Below are 24,382 nucleotides of genomic sequence, written 5' to 3'. Positions count from 1 at the left end.
GGTAGGCTTCCCAGTAATCCCAGCCAGGGATAGGCAGTAAATGGAAGGCTTCCCGGTAATCCCAGCCAGGGATAGGCAGTAAATGGAAGGCTTCCCAGTAATCCCAGCCAGGGATAGGCAGTAAATGGTAGGCTTCCCGGTAATCCCAGCCAGGGATAGGCAGTAAATGGTAGGCTTCCCAGTAATCCCAGCCAGGGATAGGCAGTAAATGGTAGGCTTCCCAGTAATCCCAGCCAGGGATAGGCAGTAAATGGTAGGCTTCCCAGTAATCCCAGCCAGGGATAGGCAGTAAATGGTAGGCTTCCCAGTAATCCCAGCCAGGGATAGGCAGTAAATGGTAGGCTTGCCAGTAATCCCAGCCAGGGATAGGCAGTAAATGGTAGGCCTCCCAGTAACACCCCCATCCCAATAGGGACAGCCTCTCATCTCTCACTCTCCATAAATGTTAATTCATTCAAATTTTTTGCCCGTGTCCCATCACATAACAAGTCCTGTTCGTCCGCCACCTCAAATCTCACTACCCGATATTGGCTACTGGTCCAATAATAATAATCTTTACTATTGTCACAAGTAGGCTTACATTAACACTGCAATGAAGTGACTGTGAAAATACCCTAGTTGCCACACTCTGGCGCCTGTTCTGGTACACAGAGGGAGAATTCAGAATGTCCAATTCACCTAACAGCACGTCTTTCAGGACTTGTGGGAGGAAACCGGAGCACCCGGAGGAAACCCACGCAGACACGGGGAGACCGTGCAGACTCCGCACAGACAGTGACCCAAGCCGGGAACCGAACCTGGGACCCTGGCGCTGTGAAGCAGCAGTGCTAACCACTGTGCTACCGCGCCGCCCTCGATTGTAAGATTCTCTTCCTCATGTTCAAATTACTGTTGGGCGACACGGTGGCGCAGTGGTTAGCATTGCGGCCTCACAACGCTGAGGACCCGCGTTCGATCCTGGCCCCGGGTCACTGCCGTATGGAGTTTGCACATTCTACCTCTGTCTCACCCCCACAACTCAAAGATGTGTAGGGTAGGTGGATTGGCCACAATAAATTGCCCCTTAATTGGAAAAATAGAATTACGTGCTCTAAATTCACATAAAAAATAAAATAAATAAAAATTCCTGCACTCCTCCTTAAATCACTCTGCAAGTCACTGTGCTCGTCCACTTCTGGTTTCTTCAGCATTCCCGATTTTAATCACTCCTGCGTTGATGACTGTGCCTCCGGCTGCCTACATCTTAATCTCTGGATTTCCCTACCTAAACCTCTTTTCCTTTCTACCCCTCCATCCTCCTTTAATATTCCCGAACTCCTGAAAACAGATCTCCTGTCTCAATAAGTGGATCAGTGCCAAATTTAGTCTGATTACACTCTTATGAATCACCTTGGGCATTTTACTATGTTAAAAGCACTGTATAATTTTTTATTTTTTTATTTTTTATTCATATATGGGGATTGCTGGTTAGGCCAGCATTTATTGCCCATCCCGAGTTGCCCTTCAGAAGGTGGTGGTAAGTTGCCTTCCTGAACCGCTGCAGTCCTTGAGGTGCAGGTACACCCACTGTGCTGTTAGGGAGGGAGTTCCAGGATAGGCCTCACGGTAGCATGGTGGTTAGCATCAATGCTTCACAGCTCCAGAGTCCCAGGTTCGATTCCCGGCTGGGTCACTGTCTGTGTGGAGTCTGCACGTCCTCCCTGTGTGTGCGTGGGTTTCCTCCCACAGTCCAAAGATGTGCGGGTTAGGTGGATTGGCCATGCTAAATTGCCCGTAGTGTAAGGTTAATGGGGGGATTGTTGGGTTATGGGTATACGGGTTACGTGGGTTTAAGTAGGGTGATCATTGCTCGGCACAACATCGAGGGCCGAAGGGCCTGTTCTGTGCTGTACTGTTCTATGTTCTATGTTCTATGTTGCCCCAGCGACAGTGAAGGAACGGCCGATATATTTCCAAGTCCGGGTGGTGAGTGACTTGGAGGGGAACCTCCAGGTGGTGGGGTTCCCAGGTCTCTGCTGCTCTTGTCCTTCTATGCAAGTTATTGTTGATGTTGATATTTTTTTAATTGAGTAAAGCTCCTCCTATCAAGTCTGATCCAAACTAAGTTTGTTTTTAAATGGATTTTAGAAACCAAACTTCCCTGTTCAACCTCCCTCCCTTGGGATTCTCAATTAAGATTATGTGTAGCAGATTGGAAAAATGGCCAGAGATCGTCACTGCCCCGTCTCGGCTCAGTTTGTCCATTACATGTATGTATGGAGTAGGAAGGCAAGGTCTCGAGTACTTACTTAAACATTGTCAGTCTGGGACTCGGCAATATCCTACACTCCATTTTTGACTTCACAGAGTGCAGCCCTGTACGAACCAGAGTAAGTAGCTAGTAGTAAGTAAATAAGTTCTTTTAGAAGACATGTTAACTGCAACTGAGAGAGTTTCAAACGGAATTTCCCCGTTTTATCACTCTCACTACCAATTGATTTGCCAATGGAATTTACACTGTAGTAATTCCCGCTATTACTTGGTAATAAATGAATCCAGCCAAATAGCTTGAGCCTCTGCTCACTTATCTGGCCATGTGATGGGACAGGGTCGTGGACATCCCATTTATTCCCCAGTGTGTCTCTGGCATGGACTCAATGGGCTGAACAGTGTGCTTGTGAAATGAAATGAAATGAAATGAAAATCGCTTATTGTCACAGGTAGGCTTCCCGTACCAGCCTCTCCCGAACAGGTGCCGGAATGTGGCGACTAGGGGCTATTCACAGTAACTTCATTTGAAGCCTACTTGTGACAATAAGCGATTTTAATTTTCATTTCAAATGAAGTTACTGTGAAAAGCCCCTAGTCGCCACATTCCGGCGCCTGTTCGGGGAGGCTGGTACGGGAATTGAACCGTGCTGCTGGCCTGCCTTAGTCTGCTTTCAAAGCCAGCAATTTAGCCCAGTGTGCTAAACCAGCCCCTACTGATCGTGTGCAATAATGACTCTATGGGTTTGGCTAATTGTTAAAACACAGCATTACACAAGATATGCAGCTCAGAAACAGGCCATTCAGCCCATCCACTCCATGCTGGCGTTTAGGCTCCACTCGAGTCTCTGCCCATCTCCCTCATCTAAGTCTACCACCATAACCCTCTACTCCCTTCTCCCTCATATACTTGATTAGTTTCCCCTGAAATAAATCCATACTATTCACTTCAACCAAGCCACAGTTGAGAGTGATCCAACTTCATTTCCACTCTTGCAGCCAGCGGAGGGGAAAGCTTTGCATCCCATCAGCTTAAGTTATACTGATCCCAGAGCTGAAAACAAAGTGGGTTAAGTCACTGCACCATCCATTGCTCCAGGGTGTGATTTTAAAATGAGTGTTATTACGACTCCCTGAGCGAGTCTGTGGTTAATTCAAACCCCACTTGACCCTGAGTCACAGCACAATTGAATTTACCAATAATTCTTATAAAAATACCCAAAGTCTTTGACCCTTGGCTGCCCAATAATTACAGACACCAGGTTTGTAAATGTAAACACAATTACTGTTTATTAATAACAAGAACTAGAATGAAATACGCAGCAAATACAACTGGTTAATTATTAACTAGCACCTAATTCCCCACTTTAATTCCCCCCCCCCCACCCTGTATGCACACAGACACACACAGACGCAAGACAGACAAACAGAGAGGGTGGGAAGGGATAAAAATCTTAAGTAAATGGAAAAAGAGTATTCGCCTCAGATTGGTGAGTTTTAGCACACCTTTCTCCACAATAAGCTTGCACGTTAAAATTTCTGCTTTCAGCCGTTAATATTCTTCACTGTAGATTCATTCACTCATTCAAGTTGTCTGCAGTTCTGAATTGTCAGACTCACAGATTTCTGGAGCGAGGTAGCAGGTTCTGGACTTTCTTTACATAGCCTGCAATGGTTTTCCTGTAAGTTCAGAAATGCAGCATTCCCACCAGCCTTTTTGGAGAGGGATTCGCTTGGAGCAGGCATTTTGAGCGGAGCACGGTAGCACAGTGGTCGGCACAGTTGCTTCACATCTCCAGGGTCCCAGGTTCGATTCCCGGCTTGGGTCACTGTCTGTGCGGAGTTTGCACTTTCTCCCCGTGTCTACGTGGATTTCCTTCGGGTGCTCCGGTTTCCTCCTACAGTCCAAAGATGCGCAGGTCAGGTGGATTGGCCATGAAAAATTGCCCTTCATGTCCAAAACGGTTAGGTGTGGTTGCTGGGTTACGGGGATAGGATGGAGGTGTGGGCTTAGGTAGGGTGCTCTTTCCAAGGGCCGGTGCAGACTCGATGGGCCGAATGGTCTCCTTTTACACTGTAAATTCTATGATTTTATGAGAAGTAGGACTTCCCCCTAAGTGCCCAGGATTCAAACTCAAACTCTTTGGGACTCTGGAAAGCATTCCACTGGGATAAAATCCAATCACCGCCTGTTACCGGGCAGAGTACGGCCAATGAATCAAACCGAGTCCCACCCCATTTCTCTCTCTCTGCAGCTTCTGTTTAAACCAGCACAGACTAGCAGAGTGTTCTCTCCTGCTTGAATTAAAGACACATGTCCATTAATCATCCGTGGATCAAAATACGAACGTCAAAATGAAAAAAAGGGGAAATATTGGAATGAACAGGAATGACCTTTACAGTATTGTGTGACTGTACTCTGGTCATTATAACAACGATCAGAGTATGAGGAGGAGTGAGAATTTATTGTTACAGTATATACTGTCATTATTCAATGAAAGGTAGTTTCTCTATTATATTTGTCTTTAAGATTCATGGAGTATCTGTCTCTTATATAGTCCATAAGTTACTGCAATGACATTTGTGGGAGTTTGCTCTGTTTAAATTGGCTGCCACATTGTCTACAACAGTGATTATACTTCTCAAGCATCAACTCGCTATGAGGTGCTCTGGGACTTCTAAGAATGTGAAAGGCACTTGTTATGGGTCAGGGTTTAGAGAACCCCAAAGTGTATCATGGAGTTCACCTGACCCACAACGTTTACTAGATTGTGGTATGGGGAGCACACGGCCCACTCTACAGGTGTGGTACAGCAGAAATGGAAAAGTATTTTTTAAAGCAAAACAATGTTTATTCTATGAACTCAAGGTAACCTTTGTAAAACATACAGCGAACATCTTAGCAACCGTTAATTCAAATACAACCCCCAAAGATTACAACACTCAGTAATCCTTTAAGCTTTCCTTTTAACATCCATAAGACTTAAAACACCTTTAACCAGAAGCACATCAGGTTAAAGTCACTACTGTTATTAGTTTTAAATCACCAGGATCGATTTACAGTCTTTAGATTACAGAGAGAGACTCTAATACACCTTCTGGCTGTGACTGCAGCTATCCAGCTCTGAAAATGAAACTAAAACACACCCTGCAGCAAACAGCCTAAAACAAAAGTAAAAAGCTGACAGACAGCACAGCTCCACCCACTCTCTGACATCACTGCAGTAATAAACACCTATTTCTTAAAGGTACTCTCACTGCAGATATTTATATACACACCCATTTATAAACACCCATTTCTTAAAGGTACTCTCACTACAGATATTTATATACACTCCCGTACCAGCCTCCCCGGACAGGCGCCGGAATGTGGTGACTAGGGGCTTTTCACAGTAACTTCACTTGAAGCCTACTCGTGACAAGAAGCGATTTTCATTTTCATACACACCCATTTATAAACACCCATTTCTTAAAGGTACTCTCACACGACACGCTGTGGAAATGCAAGTCTGTTTTTCTTTGTGGATATGGCAATCATTATAAGAAAAAGATCAGGCTTATCCAGGCAGTAGAGGGGAAAGGTTCATGCTCCATTTGTACTTCTCTTGACAACCATTCCTTCTTGTTGACAGCCCAACAACGGAACAGGAAGAGGACGAAAACTACGATGACGTTCAAAGTGTTGGGCAATTGCCACCCCCTCTTCCACCAGTGAAGCCAGAAGGTAAGGACTGATTCAAAAGAAGGATTTCCGAAAGAAATGAGAGAGTTAAAAAAAAAAGTAAATGGATAATCCAAGAACTGCAAGTGGGAGCTGGACGGTGCAGTTGGTGAGGCACTGGCCTTTTATCACTGCATTTCAATCAAGCTCAAACTGATGGATTGAAATACTAAATTCTGACTGTGGGGACTTTCTTTTACCGTTCTTGGAATGTGGACATCCCTGGTGAAGCCAACATTTACAGCCCAATCCTCATTACTCTGTAACATAAGAACTAGGAGTAGGAGTAGGCCATCTGGCCCCTCGAGCCTGCTTCGCCATTTAACGAGATCATGGCTGATCTTTTGTGGACTCAGCTCCACTTTCCGGCCCGAACACCATAACCTTTAATCCCTTTTTTCATCAAAACACTATCGATCTTTACCTTAAAAACATTTAATGAAGGACCCTCAGCTGCTTCACTGGGCAAGGAATTCCATAGATTCACAACCCTTTGGGTGAAGAAGTTCCTCCTAAACTCAGTTCTAACTCTACTTCCCCTTATTTTGAGGCTATGCCCCCTAGTTCTGCTTTCACCCGCCAGTGGAAACAACCTGCCCGCATCTATCCTATCTATTCCCTTCATAATTTTAAATGTTTCGATAAGATCCCCCCTCATCCTTCTAAATTCCAATGAGTACAGTCCCAGTCTACTCAACCTCTCCTCGTAATCCAACCCCTTCAGCTCTGGGATTAACCTCGTGAATCTCCTCTGCACACCCTCCAGTGCCAGTACGTCCTTTCTCAGATAAGGAGACTAAAACTGAACACAATACTCCAGGTGTGGGCGCACTAACACCTTATACAATTGCAACATAACCTCCCTAGTCTTAAACTCCATCCCTCTAGCAATGATTTACAGTGACTGATCCATTATTCTCTGCTTTCTCTATGGAAATAGTGGATTTACATTAGTTACCCACCAATCTGTAGGAACTGTTCCAGAATCTATAAAATCTTGGAAGATGACCAGCAATGCTTCCACTTTTTCTATGGTCACCTCTGAGATGTAGATTATCAGACCCTGGGCATTTATCGTCCTTCAATCCCGTCAATTTCCCAACACCATTTCCCGACTAATATTGATTTCTTCCAGTTCCTCCCTTTCACTAAACTCTGGGCGGGATTCTCTCAGCCCCGGGTCGGGCCGGAAAATCCCAGCGACCAGTACGAATCGTGTCGCGGCACACCGCCCCATCTCTGGCACGCGGAGATCCGGCCCCATTGGCGCCGGCGTGGTTGGCGCGGCGCCGGTTGGGGGCCACTCTACGCGGCCGGCCCGCCGATTCTCGGCCCGGGGTGTGCCGAGCGGCCCTCGTAAAAAAGCCGAGTCCCGCCGACGCCGTCCACACCTGCCCTCAGCCGGCGGGAAGTCGGCGTGGAAGGGTCAGGGGGCGGCCTGTGGGGGGGGGGGGGGCCTCCGGCCTCTCTGGCTGGCAGCCTCCTTTCGTCCGCGCTGGCCCCTGTAGTCCTGTGCCATGATGCGTCGGGGCTGGCGCACTGAAGGAAGCCACTGCGCATGCGCCTATCCAGCGGCGCCCATTTGACACCGGGATCAGTAGCCGCGCTGCCGTGCCGTGCAGAATTGCTGAACCTGAGGCTGTGTTGACGCCGTGGAGAAACGTGATGGTGTTTCCGACGGCGCCAACACTTAGACTCAGGATCGCAGAATCCCGCCCCCTGTATTCCCCAACATATCTGATATGTTATTTGTGTCCCTCTTTGTGAAGACAAAACCAAACTATGGATTTAGTTGCTCAGCCATTTCATCACCAATCTTCTTCTCCTCACATACCTATAGAAACTTGTCCAGTCAGTTTTTATGTTCCCTGCAAGCTTGACCTCGTATTCTATTTTCCCTTTCTTAATCAATCTCTTGGTCCTCCTTTACTGAATTCTAACCTGCTCCCCATCCTCAGACCTGCTGTTTTTCATGTCCAATGTGTATGCCTCTTCCTTGGATTGAATACTGTCTCTAATTTCCCTTGTAAGATATGGATTGACCACCTTTCTCAGTTTACTGTTGTGCCAGACAGGAATAAACAATTGTCGCAGTTCCCTGAATGTTTGCCATGCCCTATCCACTGTCATCCCTTTCAGTAACATTCCCCAATTGACCGTAGCTGGCTCACGCTTCATATAGACATAGACATAGAATTACAGTGCAGAAGGAGGCCATTCGGCCCATCGAGTCTGCATCGACCCTTGGAAAGAACACCCCACACCTCCACCCAATCCCCATAACCCAGTAACCCCACCTAACCTTTTTTGGACACTCAGGGCAATTTAGCGAGGCCAATCCACCTAACCTGCACATATTTGAAAAAAATAAAATGAAAATCGCTTATTGTCACGAGTAGGCTTCAATGAAGTTACTGTGAAAAGCCCCTAGTCGCCACATTCCTGCACCTATTCGGGGAGTCTCTTACGGGAATCGAACCGTGCTGCTGGCCCGCTTGGTCTGCTTCCAAAGCCAGCGATTTAGCCCAGTGAGCTAAACAGCCCCTTTGGACTTGTGGGTGGAAACCGGAGCACCCGGAGGAAACCCACGCAGACACGGGGAGAACGTGCGGACTCCGCACAGACAGTGACCCAAGCCGGGAATCGAACCTGGGACCCTGGAGCTATGAAGTAACTGTGCTAACCACTGAGCTACCGTGCTGCCCATATCATCGCCGTCTCCTTTATTAAGATTCAGGACCCTAGTTTCAGAACCAACAACATCACTCTCCATCTCGATGAAGAATTCTAGCATATTATAGTCACCTTAACACAACGTTTTTTAATTATCAAGAATTGCAATTGCAGAAATCTGAAACTAAAAGCAGAAAATATTGACCGAGACAACCACACAATATGGGTATAGGCATTCAAACTGACGTTAAGCCTGGGAGACAATTAGGTAGTCAAACAGTGGACACATTGGAATGAAGACGTGTTGTCTGAAGAGTGAATCAGGAATTTTTAATTTGAGCAATCTGTACTATTTATTCTTTGTTTATACTTTTCTCACACTACATTTACCATTTCAGATCGCAGGATTCAGGCAACCTCCAACAATCCTGAGGAGGTAAGATTTCTATTGTCCTAATCAAAATGCTGTAAATACTCAACAGGTCAGGCTGCATCTCTGGAGAGAAACCGAGTTCACCAGCACGCGAGGTCGGGTCTGTTAGCCGTGGCGCAAATCCCATTATGGCTGCTAAATCGCGTGAGAGGGCCATAATAGTTTGAGATCTTCCCACCACTCCCTCCCAACACCCTCCCCACCACCCTGCCAGTGACGTGATCTACTCTATATGATCCTGATTTCTATAAATTTACATGTATTTCAATATAATTAAAAGGCTTTACGCTGTAGTGCAAACAAAACCCAGTCGCGATGACCACGCCAGGACCGAGGAGGTGCGTGGAGGCCCCGGGGACGAGGGCCGAGGCTTGGTATTTATACCTGGCACCCTGGCAGTGCCAATGGGCATTGAGGTGAACAGAGAAGGGGGCACTGCCAAGGGAGCAACCCTCCTCCAATGGAGGATGGGGTTGAGGGCGTGGTGAGGGCTGGGGGGGGGGTGTAAAATGCCCCTGATATTTCTGCGGTAGGGAGTAGGTCACCCCGTATCCTGTGGGGGTGGGGTGGAGATTAGGTCCGGGAATCAGTGCAGGGTTAAAAATAGAACATAGAAAAATACAGCACAGAACAGGCCCTTCGGCCCACGATGTGGTGCCGAACCTTTGTCCTAGATTAATCATAGATTATCATAGAATTTACAGTGCAGAAGGAGGCCATTCGGCCCATCGAGGCTGCACCGGCTCTTGGAAAGAGCACCCTACCCAAGGTCAACACCTCCACCCCATCCCCACAACCCAGTCACCCCACCCAACACTAAGGGCAATTTTGGACACCTAGGGCAATTTATCACGGCCAATCCACCCAACCTGCACATCCTCAGGCCGCGGGAGGTTGTGTTTGTGTTGTGAGTTTGGGTGTGCACAAGTGTTACCGTCTTACTGTTGGTTTAAAATCAGAGAAAATTGCCTTTCTTTATTTCAGAAGGATGAGTCTGATGGAGAAATGTATGAAGATTTGGACAACTACAGGTAAACCTTTGAACTGAGTGCTGTGTTTTATTTGTTCTTGTGCGGTAGGCATATTATATGCACAGTCACAGAGTTTTCCAGCACGGACAGAGGCCCTTCAGCCTATCGTGTCTGTGCTAGCCGTCAAGCACCTATCTATTCTAATCCCATTTTCCAGCATTTGGTCCGTAGCCTGTGGCATTTCAATCGCTCATCTAAATGTTTCTTAAATGTTGTGAGGGTTCCGCCTCTACCATACTTGCAGGCAGCGAGTTCCAGGTTCCCACTCCCCTCTGGGTGAAAAGGTTTTACCTCAAGTTCACTCTAAATCCCTTGCCCCTCATCTTAAATCTATGTCCTCTGGTTATTGACCTCTCTACTAAAGCGAAAGGTTTCTCCCTATCCACCCCATCTATTGTCCCTCTTGATTTTGTCCACCTCAATCAGGTCTCCCCTGAGCCATCTCTGCTCCAAGGACAACAAACCCAGGTGACCCAACCTCTCTTCACAGCTGAAACGCTCCATCCCAGGCAACATCCTGGTGAATCTCCGCTGCACCCTCTCTCGTTCAATCACATCTTTCCTACAGTGCGGTGACCAGAACTGCACACAGTACTCTAGCTGTGGCCTAATCAGTGTTTTATACAGCTCCGTCAGAATCTCCCAGCTCTTATCATAGAATATCATAGAATTTACAGTGCAGAAGGAGGCCATTCGGCCCATCGAGTGTGCACCGGCCCTTGGAAAGAGCACCCTACCCAAGGTTAACACCTCCACCCTATCCCCATAACCCAGTAAACCCCACCCAACACTAAGGGCAATTTTGGACACTAAGGGCAATTTATCATGTCCAATCCACCTAACTTGCACATCTTTGGACTGTGGGAGGAAACCGGAGCACCCGGAGGAAACCCACGCACACACGGGGAGGATGTGCAGACTCCGCACAGACAGTGACCCAAGCCGGAATTGAACCTGGGACCCTGGAGCTGTGAAGCGATTGTACTATCCACAATGCTACCGTGCTGCTTATATTCTATGCCTTAGCTAATAAAGGCACGTATCCCATATGCCTTCTTAACCACCTTATCTACCGTATCCTGCTGCCTTCAGGGATCTCTGGACATGCACATCAAGGTCCCTCTGATCCTCTGTACTTCCTGGCGTTCTACCGTTCATTGTATAATCCCTTGCCTTGTTAGTCCTCCCATCTGACCAGCCCGTCTATATCGGCCTGTAATCTAAGGCTTTCCTCCTGGCTATTCACCACACCACCAATTTCACGTCATCTGCAAACTTACTGTTCATACCTCTTTCACATCTAGATCATTAATGTACACACAAACAGCAAAGGGCCCAGCACAGATCCCCGTGGTAAACCACTGGCACAGCCTTCCAGTTACAAAATCAACCTTCAAACATCATCCTCTGCCTCCTTCCATGAAGGCAATTTTGGATCCAATTTGCCAAATGGCGCTGGATCCCATGAGCTCTTAGCTTCTTGATCAGACTCCAATGCAGGACCTTGTTAAAAGCCTTACTGAAGTCCATGTAGACTACATCAATTGCACTTCCCTCGTCTATGTACCTAGTCACCTCCTCGAAGTCGGAAGATAAAGTAGATTAATGTGTGGCAAGGGACTGGGCTTTAGATTCCTGGGTCACTGGGGCGAGCGCCAGGGTGATTAGGCTGAATAGGGACCAAAAATAGATTCACGCATGGTGGCAGGAGATGTGGCTGAGGTAGTAAATTAGTTCTAAGCCTCTGTCTTTACCAAGAAAGATGATGTTGCACATGTCATGTGAAAGAAGAGGCAGTTCAGACATGAGAAGGGTGAAAAATTGATAAGGAGAAGGTGCTGCAGAGGCTTGAAGTAGATACGGCAGCAGGCCCGGATGTGGAAATTGCAGAGGCACCGTCTTCCTTCGATTCGGGAGTGGTACCAGAGGATTGGAGAATTGCAAAAGTCACACCATTGTTCAAAACAGGTTGTAAAGACAAGCTGAGTCACTACAGGCCAGTCAATTTAACCTCGGTGGTGAAGAAGCTTCTAGAAATGATATATGAGGACAAAATTAATAGGCACTTGGGCAAGTGAGGGTTAATTCAGGAAAGCCAGCATGAATCTGTTACAGGAAAATTGTGTTTAACTAGCTTGGTGGAATTTTTTTTCATGAGGTTGGTCTAGATGAATAATGCTGTTGATGCGATGTACATGGATCTGCAAAAGGCATTCGTGACCCTTCTGTACAACAGACTTGTGATCAAAGTTATAGCTCATGACTGGAAGGGGCAGTAGTAACGTGGGAGTAACATGGGTACAAAGCTGAGTGAGCGACAGGAGACAGTAGTGCTTAATACATGTTTTTGGGTTGGAGGGAGGTTTATGGTGGACTTCCCCAAGGGTTGGTGTTTGTAACCCTGCTCCCCCAGCGTATACCATGGTGTACAGCACACTGCATATACAAATGATATCAAACTTGGGAACATTGTGACCTGGGAGATGGAGAAGAACTTCAAATGGGCATAGGCAGGATGGTGGAATGGACAAACAAATGGCAGACAAATATCACTGCAATGAAGTTTGAAGTTACAATTCTACAAGGGAGTACAAGAGCAGAGAGGCCTGGGTGTATATTAGTCCTTGAAGGTGAAAGGACAGGTGGACAGCACGGTTATTAAAGCTTACAGTATCCGAAGCTACATTAATAGTGGCACAGAGTTATGTTTAAAAATGTACTAAACGTTGGTTTGGTCTCAACTGGGATATTGCATCCAGTTCTAGGCACCTCTCTATATTTTTTATATTCTTTGGTGTATTGTGGGCAAGACCAGCATTTGTTGCCCATGCTTATTTGCCATTGGCTGAGTGGTTGTTAGCCCATTTCATTGGGCAGTTAAGAGTCAGCCAAATGGCTGGAGGTCTGGACTCAATGTAGGCCGGATCAGATAAACCCAGAAGATGAGACATTACAAAAATCGATGATGGATTTAAGTTCACCATTACTGAGACTAGCTTTCAATTCCAGAATTTTCTGTTAATTGAATTTAAATTCCTCCAGCAGTGGGATTTGAACCCCTGTCGCCAGAGCATTAGCCTTGTCGTCTGGATTCCTAGTCCAGTGAAATTACCAATACGCCACGATGCCCCCGAGGGGGGACCTCGGCCTTGAAGGGTCAGGAGGCAGCCTGTGGGGGGGGGGGGGGGGGGGGCAGGGGGGTTCCGACCCCCGGGGGGGGGGCCTCCGTAGTGGCCCGGCCCGCGATCGGGGCCCACCAATTAACGGGCCGGCCTCTCTGTCAGAGGGCCTCCTTTCCTTCGTGCCGGCTCCTGTCGCCCTGTGCCATTTGGCGTCGGGGCCAGTGCGGGGAAGAAGGCCACTGCGCATGCGCGGACTCCGCGGCGCCGGTTTCATGCAGGGATCGGCAGGCTGGAGTTGCGTGGGCTACCCCACTGTGGGTCACCAAATGGTGATCACACTCCCGTTTTTACCCCGGCATCGGCACTTAGCCGTCCAATAGGAGAATCCCGTCCATGGAAACTAACCATCGCCCTTTGACATTCAATGGCATAACCGTCACTGAATTCCCCACTATCAACATCCTGGTGGTTACCAATGACCAGAAACTGAAATGGATTCGCCATATACACACTGTGCCGACAAGAACAGGTAAAAGGTGGGAATTCTGCGGAGAGTAACTCACCTCCTGACCCCCCAAAGCCTGTCCATCATCTACAAGGCACAAATCAGGAATGTAATGGAATACTCTCCACTTGCCTGGATGATTGCAGCTCCAACAACACTCAAGAAGCTCAACACCATCCAGGACAAGGCATTCCACTTAAATGGTAGCCTATCCACTACTTCCAACATCCACTCCCTCCACCACCAATGCAAAGAAGCAGGCGCACGCACCATCCAAAAGATGCACTGCAGCAACTCCAGAGGCCCCTTCCACAGCACCATTGATTGCCCTCGAACTGAGAGGCTAATCCTGAGTCAATGACATTGCTGTGGGTCTGGAGTCACATGTAGGCCAGACCGGGTAAGGATGGCAGATTTCCTTCCCTAAAGGGCATTGGTGAACCAGATGGGTTTTTAATGACAATCGACAATGGTTTCATGGTCATCATTAGATTTTTAATTCCAGGTTTTTGTTGCAATCACATTTCGCCATCTAGCAATGGTGGGATTCTAATACTGGAGGCAGGTCCCATGATAACCTGCTGGTGGGGCACCCTCATCCACCAGAACCCTCCGCTTTCAGGAGATCTTTATAAAGGGTGCCCAATCTAACTAAAACATAGAAAGGATCCCTCCACGGACATGCTTCCCCCCCCCCAGGAACATTCCCCAACCCTGAACCTCCCCAACCACGCTCTGCCTCCCCCCAACATTGCCCCCTGGCAGTGCCATGGGGCAGTGCCCAGGGTACTGCCAGTCATGACCCTTTCCCCATTGGGGGTGCTGTGCACCCTCAGTAAGGACCATTCACCAAGTTCCCATTTTACAAAACCTGTTGTCAACGCCACCGATGTGACGTCACTCCAGCAGAAAGTGGGAGCCCTAACGCGGGGGGGGATTACAGAGCGGCGGGTAAGACCGCCAACCATATTAAAATGTATGGTAATGGGATTCTCATCATTGCATGGCGGGAACCCCGGTATGTCATCGGCAGGGGGTGGGGGCAATTCAGCGAGGAAATCCCACCAGTGTGGAAGCCGCTCTGTGATTCCCGCCGGATTATCTAACCTGCCGCTATTCCCGCCCACCGAAAACGAGGGCGGAAAACGCCAGCCTGTAAGCCTGGTACAGCATCATGTTACAATACGCACAGCACTGCCAGCTCTGAACTGTGATTGATAAGAAACAGAGTGAGATTTACAGGGCTGGTAGGAGGGAATGGAGATGTGGGGGGTGGGGTGATGGGGGGGCAGGGGAGGGGAAAGTAGAAGAGAAGTAAGATGGCAGATAAGAAGGGAAAGTCTTGGGGAAGAGAGGGTAAGAGGGAGTTGAACTAAATTGGTATCTGGTTGAATAAAGTCTCTGTGAAATAAAACATGTTTGTTGAAGTCGATGGAGAAGGAAATAGAGACAAATTCAATCCACAAGGGGGTGACATCAACCATTTCACAATCCATGGGGTAATACATTGTGCGCTTAAACCTTATTGTGACACCTGTTGGCGCTCTGCATGCCCCACTCTCGGAGCGTCACAGAATGCAGCCATGTGACCCAACATGTCAATGCCAGCTCTGCAGTCGACATGTCCAATACCCTGCTCCCCTTCCTATTCCTCCACAGCACTGTCACTTTGTTTTCCATATCAGTGTTCATCCAATTCCCTCTTGATTGTTACTATTCAAACTGCTTCCTCCACACTCTAGTGTGTAGAAGTGGATTCCAGGTCACACCAATTCATAGTGTAAAATAAAATGACTCCTCACATCACCTCTCGCTCATTTGCCAATCAGTGTCCTCAGGTTACGGACCCACCTTCCACAAGGAACAGTTTCTCCTCATTTACTCCATTTACGGTTTTGGCCGCCTCTATTAAGTCTCCTCTTCTGCTCTCAACTTCTGCAGTCTCGCCACAGAGCCCAGACTGACGCTGATAGGGGGGTACCGAGGGAGTACTGCCTTGCTCATGCTGTTTCCTTCAGGATGTGACTTACAGCTCAGGTTCTGTCTGACTCTCAAGCTGGATATAAATGATCCCGCGGCACTTTCGGACAAAGAGCAGTGAAGCTCTTCCCCAAAGTCCTGGTCAACATTCCTCCCCAAACCAAACACTCTCTCACTCGTTTCCTTAGTGATCACAGAGCCTTGCAGAATATTACACGCTGCAGCTCTGGCCTATATGAAATGAAATGAAAATCGCTTATTGTCACGAGTAAGCTTCAATGAAGTTACTGTGAAAAGCCCCTAGTCGCCACATTCCGGCGCCTGTCCGGGGAGGCTGGTATGGGAATCGAACCGTGCTGCTGGCCTGCTTGGTCTGCTTTAAAAGCCAGCGATTTAGCTGAGTGAGCTAAACCAGCCCCTGTTATATAACAGGTTATATAAAAACAAAAAGGAAAGTTAACTTTCTAATCTATCCAAATTTGAATCTGTGATACACTGTCACCTAGTTTAAACAGAAGGGAGCCATGGATGCTAATGACATGCTGCATTGATGATTGCTCTGATATTCTTCAGTATTTAAGGAGTATACATCTCCATATTGTGTGTCCTGGTTCTCATACTGCCGCAATCTCCCTTTTCTGCAATGGCGTTTTAATAAAACCATTGTGGGCATTGCCGGCAGTGTTGGAATTCATTACCCATTCGTAGTTGCCTTGAGAAGGTAGAACAAAAAGAACAAAGAAAAGTACAGCACAGGAACAGGCCCTTCGGCCCTCCAAGCCCGTGCCGACCATGCTGTCCATCTGAACTACAATTTCTACATTCCCTGGGTCCGTATCCCTCTATTCCCATCCTATTCATGTATTTGTCCAGATGCCCCTTAAATGTCACTATCGTCCCTGCTTCCACCACCTCCTCCGGCAGCGAGTTCCAGGCACCCACTACCCTCTGTGTAAAAAAACTTGCCTCGTACATCTCCTCTAGACCTTGCCCCTCGCACCTTAAACCTATGCCCCCGAGTAATTGACCCCTCTACCCTGGGGAAAAGCCTCAGACTATCCACTCTGTCTATGCCCCTCATAATTTTGTAGACCTCTATCAGGTCGCCCCTCAACCTCCGTTGGTGCTGGTGAACTTTCTACTGTAACCACTAGTGGCTCAATGGCAAATATTTTCCCATTGCTGTCAGTTCTACATCGGCGGCTCAGCCAAAGTCATCCTATAGGTGGCACAGTGGTTAGCACTGCAGCCTCACAGCGCCAGGGACCCAGGTTCAACTCCCGCCTCGGGTCACTGTCTGTGCGGAGTCTGCACGTTCTCCCCGCGGCTACGTGGGTTTCCTCCGGGCGTTCTGGTTTCCCCCACAGTCCAAAGATTTGCAGGTTAGGTGGGGTTACAGGGATAGGGAGGTGGGAGTGGGCCTAGGTCGAGTGCACTTTCGGAGAGTCAGGATGGGCCGAATGGCCTCCTGCTGCACTGCAGAGATTCCATGGAATTGAGAAGAATTTTGAACATCCCGATGAAATCGTCTCTTAATCGTTTCTGCGCTAACCTTTGAATTGTCGCTCAGAGGTTTGTTAAATGATTTATTTCCAGATCTGTTTAATTCTCTGTAAAAAGAGCCTTTACAGGAGACTTATGTGTAGTCGAGATTGGGTAAGGACAGCAAATTTCCTTCCCTAAAGGGCATTACTGTAACTTGGGCTTTTACAAGAGTCGGACAGCTTCCTGATCACATTTACTGGGATCAGCTTTGTATTTTCCACTGATCTGGCTGTGGGTGGAATGTGCTTTATGTAGGATTGTGTAGGAGAACGAGCACAGAAGCAGTCAACTGGCCCAACAAGCCCATGCCGGCCTTTGCTCAGGGGGAGGCAGTGGCGCAGCGGTATTGTCAATTGGACTAGCAATCCAGAGACCCAGGGTCAGTCTCCGGGGACCCGGGTTCTAATCCCGTCACGGCTGATGGTGAAATTTGAATTCGATAAAAAGAATCTGGAATGACAAGTCTAATGGTGAAACCATTGGCGATTGTTGTAAAAACCCGTCTGGTTGACTAATGTCCTTTAGGGGAAGGAAATCTGCTGTCCTTACCCGGTCTGGCCTACATGTGACTCCAGACCCACAATAATTTGGCTGATTCTTGACTGCCCTCAGGGATGAGCAATAAATGCTGGCCCAGCCAGTGACCCCCACATCCCGTGAATGAATAAAAAGAAATCTACCACCATAACCCTCTATTCCATTCTCCCTCATACGCTTGTGTAGTTTCCCCTCAGATGAATCTATTTGTTTCAGTCAGTCCCTGTGGTAACGAGTTCCACACCGCTCTTTGGGCGAAGATGTTTCTTCTGAATTCCCGATCGGATTCAGTTGGCTGAACCGCCTTGGTTGCCCTGACCCAAAAGGGAAATTAATAGACACTTCTATGTTTCATCGTGGGAAAGTATCCGCTACTGAGGTTTTCGAAGAATTTTCTTCAATGAAACCTGACCCCGAATCCCACACGCACACTGTCCCAGTCTTAAACTCCCTGCACCCGACGATAGGGAATGCTCCACCTATTGTCGCCTGACTGACATTTCTCACCCATTCCAAGCCTGGTTTTCAGTCAGATACAATCGAAGGCACCACATCCCCGGCCTCTCTACTCCACGTTGCGAACCTGGCCTCCCGATCTGGTCCCGGATCGATTCTAATCAACACGTGAGGTTCGTCAACGTGATTTATTTCCCTTGTCCAAAAAGGTCGCTGAAGGAACTGAAAGAAGAGGAGAAGAAAAAGGAGAAGGAGGAGAAGAGACGACAAGAACTAGAGAGAAAAGAGCAGAGGGATAAAGAAAAGAGAGAGCAGGACATGCGGAAGAAATTCAAGGTAATGAGTGTTATTCTGAATGAATACCCGATGAGCTCAAATTAACGTTCCATATACTGAATAAGAACTGATTCTTAGCAAATGAGCCGCCTCTCCATTGAGGCTTCTTTCTCTCGGTGAATGGTGCCCAGTGAATGTTAGAATCATGCATACCATTCCGCCCATCATGTCTGTGCTAGCCCCTGTTCAATTAGACCCACTAACCTGCTCTTTCCCTAACACCCCGCACAATGTTTTTTTTTAAAGCAATTATTCAGGTGTCTTTGCCAGTTACTATTGCATCTGCTTGACCCATTTTTTTTCATTTGGTGGAGACAAGAAGATGGTAGGGTTCCAGCGCACCACCCTCCCACCCTCCCACATCCAAGCTCACCACGGGGGAGTGCAGAAGATTCCGCTGTGTGATAGTCTCTCTCTGGGCTTTACTCACAGCACATTCATCTTTAATTTATGGCAACTTCAGGTCAATCCTGGTACATAAAGGTCAAGTATCAATTTAAATTGACCAAACATCACACACAAAAAAATCGACTACATTTTCTTGGTGGGTGAATTCCTCCACCGTGCCCTGCAAAAAGGTTGAGGGTAAATTTATTGGAGGTGTTCAAAGGCATGGCGGGTTAGGTTGAGTAAACAAGGAGAAACTGTTTCCAGTGGCAGAAGGGTTGATAATCAAACGGCATTCGGAAACCTCGGGCGCAATTTAACCGGACAAAATCTCAGCGGCGTTCTCCGTCGGCGGGATCGTCCAGTCCACCGGCAGCGCACCCACACCCACCGGCAATGGGGCGGTCACAATTGGAAACCCTGCTGGTCAGCTGTGGGAACGGAGAATCCCGCTGATGGCGGCGTGCGGAAAACGGGGATGGTGAATCCCGCCCTCTCTGTACCGTTTTGGGCCCGTCCCGGTTTCTTGCCGGCAGCAGTGCGGATAATCTCGCTATTCAACGGCCCGTTGCAACTTGTTTTGGCCTCGGGGGGGGGGGGGGGGGGTTTCCCTCATTTGAAGCCGCATTTGAGTCATTTCAGAAATGAAACCCTGTCTGACCAAGAGGGACGAGGTCGGTGTTGAGGGCGGTGTCATTCTCTGGGGGTCCCGGGTAGTTGGCCCTCGCCCAGCGCGGCTCCTGATAATTTTTTTTTTTTTTTTTTAAATTTAGATTAGCCAATTATTTTTTCCAATTAAGGGGCAATTTAGCGTGGCCAATCCACCTACTCTGCACATTTTTGGGTTGTGGGGGCGAAACCCACACAGACACGGGGAGAACGTGCAAACTCCACACGGACAGTGACCCAGAGCCAGGATCGAACCTGGGACCTCAGCGCCGTGAGGTGGTTGTGCTAACCACTAGGCCACCGTGCTGCCCAGCGGCTCCTGATAATAATGGAACTAAATAATGGTCACCCTGGGGTATCTGAAATGAAAATCCTCCATGAGCTACGTCTGGCGGCCCAGCCTCGATTCAGACCTCGCGGACTTGGTGAAATAGCGCCATCAATGCCAGGAGAATTCCTGCTTCAGCCTCCCTGCACCCATGGGAGAGGGCAGGCAGGCCATGGGAGAGGGCAGACAGGCCATGGGAGAGGCCATGGGAGAGGGCACACAGGCCATGGGAGAGGCCAGACAGGCCATGGGAGAGGGCAGACAGGCCATGGGAGAGGCCATGGGAGAGGCCAGGCAGGCCATGGGAGAGGCCAGACAGGCCATGGGAGAGGCCAGACAGGCCATGGGAGAGGCCATGGGAGAGGGCAGACAGGCCATGGGAGAGGCCATGCGAGAGGCCAGGCAGGCCATGGGAGAGGCCAGACAGGCCATGGGAGAGGCCATGGGAGAGGGCAGACAGGCCATGGGAGAGGCCATGGGAGAGGCCAGACAGGCCATGGGAGAGGCCAGACAGGCCATGGGAGAGGCCAGACAGGCCATGGGAGAGGCCAGGCAGGCCATGGGAGAGGCCATGGGAGAGGGCAGACAGGCCATGGGAGAGGCCAAACAGGCCATGGGAGAGGCCATGGGAGAGGGCAGACAGGCCATGGGAGAGGGCAGACAGGCCATGGGAGAGGCCAGACAGGCCATGGGAGAGGCCATGGGAGAGGCCAGACAGGCCATGGGAGAGGCCAGACAGGCCATGGGAGAGGCCAGACAGGCCATGGGAGAGGGCAGGCAGGCCATGGGAGAGGGCAGGCAGGCCATGGGAGAGGCCAGACAGGCCATGGGAGAGGCCAGACGGGCCATGGGAGAGGCCAGACAGGCCATGGGAGAGGGCAGACAGGCCATGGGAGAGGCCAGACAGGCCATGGGAGAGGCCAGACAGGCCATGGGAGAGGGCAGACAGGCCATGGGAGAGGCCAGACAGGCCATGGGAGAGGGCAGGCAGGCCATGGGAGAGGCCATGGGAGAGGCCAGGCAGGCCATGGGAGAGGCCAGACAGGCCATGGGAGAGGCCAGACAGGCCATGGGAGAGGCTATGGGAGAGGGCAGACAGGCCATGGGAGAGGCCAGACGGGCCATGGGAGAGGCCAGACAGGCCATGGGAGAGGCCATGGGAGAGGCTATGGGAGAGGCCAGACAGGCCATGGGAGAGGCCAGACAGGCCATGGGAGAGGGCAGACAGGCCATGGGAGAGGCCATGGGAGAGGCCAGGCAGGCCATGGGAGAGGCCAGACAGGCCATGGGAGAGGCTATGGGAGAGGGCAGACAGGCCATGGGAGAGGCCAGACGGGCCATGGGAGAGGCCAGACAGGCCATGGGAGAGGCCAGACAGGCCATGGGAGAGGCCAGACAGGCCATGGGAGAGGCCAGACAGGCCATGGGAGAGGGCAGGCAGGCCATGGGAGAGGCCAGACAGGCCATGGGAGAGGGCAGGCAGGCCATGGGAGAGGCCATGGGAGAGGCCATGGGAGAGGCCAGGCAGGCCATGGGAGAGGCCAGACAGGCCATGGGAGAGGCCAGACAGGCCATGGGAGAGGCTATGGGAGAGGGCAGACAGGCCATGGGAGAGGCCAGACGGGCCATGGGAGAGGCCAGACAGGCCATGGGAGAGGCCAGACAGGCCATGGGAGAGGGCAGACAGGCCATGGGAGAGGCCAGACAGGCCATGGGAGAGGCCAGACAGGCCATGGGAGAGGGCAGACAGGCCATGGGAGAGGCCAGACAGGCCATGGGAGAGGCCATGGGAGAGGCCAGGCAGGCCATGGGAGAGGCCAGACAGGCCATGGGAGAGGCCAGACAGGCCATGGGAGAGGGCAGGCAGGCCATGGGAGAGGCCATGGGAGAGGGCAGACAGGCCATGGGAGAGGCCAGACAGGCCATGGGAGAGGCCAGACAGGCCATGGGAGAGGGCAGGCAGGCCATGGGAGAGGGCAGGCAGGCCATGGGAGAGGCCAGGCAGGCCATAGGAGAGGCCAGACAGGCCATGGGAGAGGCCAGACAGGCCATGGGAGAGGGCAGGCAGGCCATGGGAGAGGCCATGGGAGAGGCCAGACAGGCCATGGCACAGGCAAGTGCATGTGGGCTCCATGTTTTGGATCCTGGGAGATGTACATTCCGAGTAGTTGGCGATGCACCGCACGAGCTCCACAACCTCCCACATTACAATCGAGAAATTGAAACAGGGTTCTGCATACATGGAATACCAGAATTCCTGGTTTCCGATAGCGGCACTGCCTTCACCAGGAGTGAGTTCCAAAACTTCAGGCTATCCAATGGCATCAGGCACATCAGAACAGAATCTTCTCACCTGCCGTCAAATGGACTGGCGGAACGGACGGTGCAGACGTTTAAAACTGGCACCGTGAACCAAACTGCGGATTCCAGAAAGACTAATCTGGCAGGATTTTTATTGGGCGACTGGATCACTCCTCACACAATCAGAATTGTCCCAGCGGAACTGTTAACGAGACTGAGGCTCGTACGAGACGAAGCCAACTATTTCCAAGCCTGGCAGGGAGGGGTGGAGCCCCAACAAGGTTTATGGGCTGGATTCTCAAATGCCCGTAGCGGAGTTACCGACGAGGCGGAGAACCCAGCGTGGCAACAAAACAGCGTCGATACTCCAGCCCCCTGCTGTCGCCGGGGTCGAGGGTCAACTCCATGCCAGCAAGGGGGGGGGGGGGGGGGGGGGCGGGCTGCAAATGGATCATTAAGACTCATTCCCATCTACTTCCGGGCTGGGCACCATATTCTCAAAGGCCACGCGATACTCCAGTCCAGACTGGGAATCACGTGGGTGAAAATCACTGCAGGTCCTGACCGGTGTGGCCCTGACACGGTGGACCTCGTGGTGGGCTGAGGGATTAACTCTTTAAGGGGTTACCCCCATGGTCCATGAGAGGACCACCCTCCCCCCAACATTGCAAGAGCTGCCCACCCCACCCCCACCAGACAGCCCCCCCCCCCCCGCCAAAGCGCCCCTAAATAAAGAAACCTCCCCAGAGGCCTCTAAATAAGGAGATCCCCCAGAGACCCCCTAAATAAAGAGACACCCCCCAGAGACCCCCTAAATAAAGAGACCCCTTTCAGAGATCCTCCCACAGAGACCCCAGAAGACAGACCCCTGCCTGGAAGCTAGAGAGCAGTCCAGACAGAGGCAGTGAAATAAATCACTGCTTCCAAACCCACCTGGTCAATACACCCGCTGGCTCAGACACAGGAAGCAGCACCTGTCAATTCCTAGAAAGAGAATCCAGTCAATTGGGTTTAACCCCCCCCCCCCCCCCCACCTCAGATCTTTGAGCTACAAGCCATTCATTCATTTCCCTTCAATATTGATTTTACTGGACTGTGATTGAGAGCTTTCGCACTCCCCCAGTTGTCAGCATCACTCCATGCATCTCCCTTCATGTTAGAATAACTTTGAAGTGGTCAGCTGAGAAACTTACTGCAATGTTTATAAGTATCAAGCTTTGATTGACAGCTTCTCGGCCACTTCAAACATTGTTAAGTGCTTACCAATCATCTCCCTTCACGGTTGAGTGACTTTGAAGCGGTCAGCAGGAAACCGACAGTGCTTATTGCTGTTTGAAGATCTCCAGGAGCTGAATTGCGCTGTGGGGGGGAGGGGGGTTGAATTTGCATGGCTAAGGATTGGGAATCACTTCCTGATTTGTACTCCCAGCGTGAGCGCAAATCAGGTTTAATTCAGCTCTGGCAGGGAACAGTCTCCCAAACGGAGTATCATGCCTCTGCGAGAACCAAAAGAACCTTCAAGACGGATGATCAGGTTTACTTGAGGAACTTCGGAGAACTTTGGAGATGGTCCCAGCTGGATCCCTGGGATCATAAAGGAAAAAGCGAGGCCAGTGTTGTCCAAAGTGAAGGTCCAGGGTAAGATTATAAAGAAACATCTGTAGCACCTGAGGAGGAGGGAGTCTGCGCCCGAGCAAGTCTCGGGACGAACCCATGTCAGTAACTCTTCGATGCTCGCTCTGGAAACAAGGATCACCAATTTGGGTCACACCTCCAGATCCGGCTCCACCCTCAACTGACCTCAGACCGATCACCAAGGGGCTGGAGGGAATTCTTCGCTGCAGGAATACTGAGGAAGAAACAGATTTGAGAGGGGAGGGATGTCATGGTGGGCTCGAAGGACACAGGGGATTGTCAATAGATCTCCCCATTAGCTTCATGGAATAGGAATTCCCCTATTGAGCGGTCAGGAGCTCACCCAATGGGGAATGAGCGCAGGGAGCTTCAAACACACTGCTCCAACCCAGGTGGGTATTGTGTAAGACCCCAGGCTTGGATGTGTGTGCTGTAAGACGCGGTTGTGACATTTTTTTTTGTTGCTTAAATAAAAG

At 49.9% G+C, this 24,382-nt stretch overlaps 1 protein-coding gene across 3 annotated transcripts in view; it reads left to right on the top strand.

The window, feature by feature from the left end:
* The window catches only part of LOC119970786 (FYN-binding protein 1), a 247,562-nt gene that overhangs the window by 141,025 nt on the left and 82,155 nt on the right, over positions 1–24,382 (top strand). For all 3 annotated transcript variants that reach the window (XM_038805959.1, XM_038805957.1, XM_038805958.1), the window contains exons 4-7: positions 5,880–5,971; positions 9,040–9,077; positions 10,059–10,105; positions 18,460–18,586. In XM_038805959.1, the coding sequence (XP_038661887.1) occupies positions 5,880–5,971; positions 9,040–9,077; positions 10,059–10,105; positions 18,460–18,586 (304 nt within the window). The remainder of the gene's footprint in view (positions 1–5,879; positions 5,972–9,039; positions 9,078–10,058; positions 10,106–18,459; positions 18,587–24,382) is intronic.

This window comes from Scyliorhinus canicula, chromosome 8 (assembly GCF_902713615.1).
Source record: "Scyliorhinus canicula chromosome 8, sScyCan1.1, whole genome shotgun sequence".
NCBI classification, from domain to species: Eukaryota; Metazoa; Chordata; class Chondrichthyes; order Carcharhiniformes; family Scyliorhinidae; genus Scyliorhinus; species Scyliorhinus canicula.
This window is presented reverse-complemented; position numbering and strand designations above follow the sequence as displayed.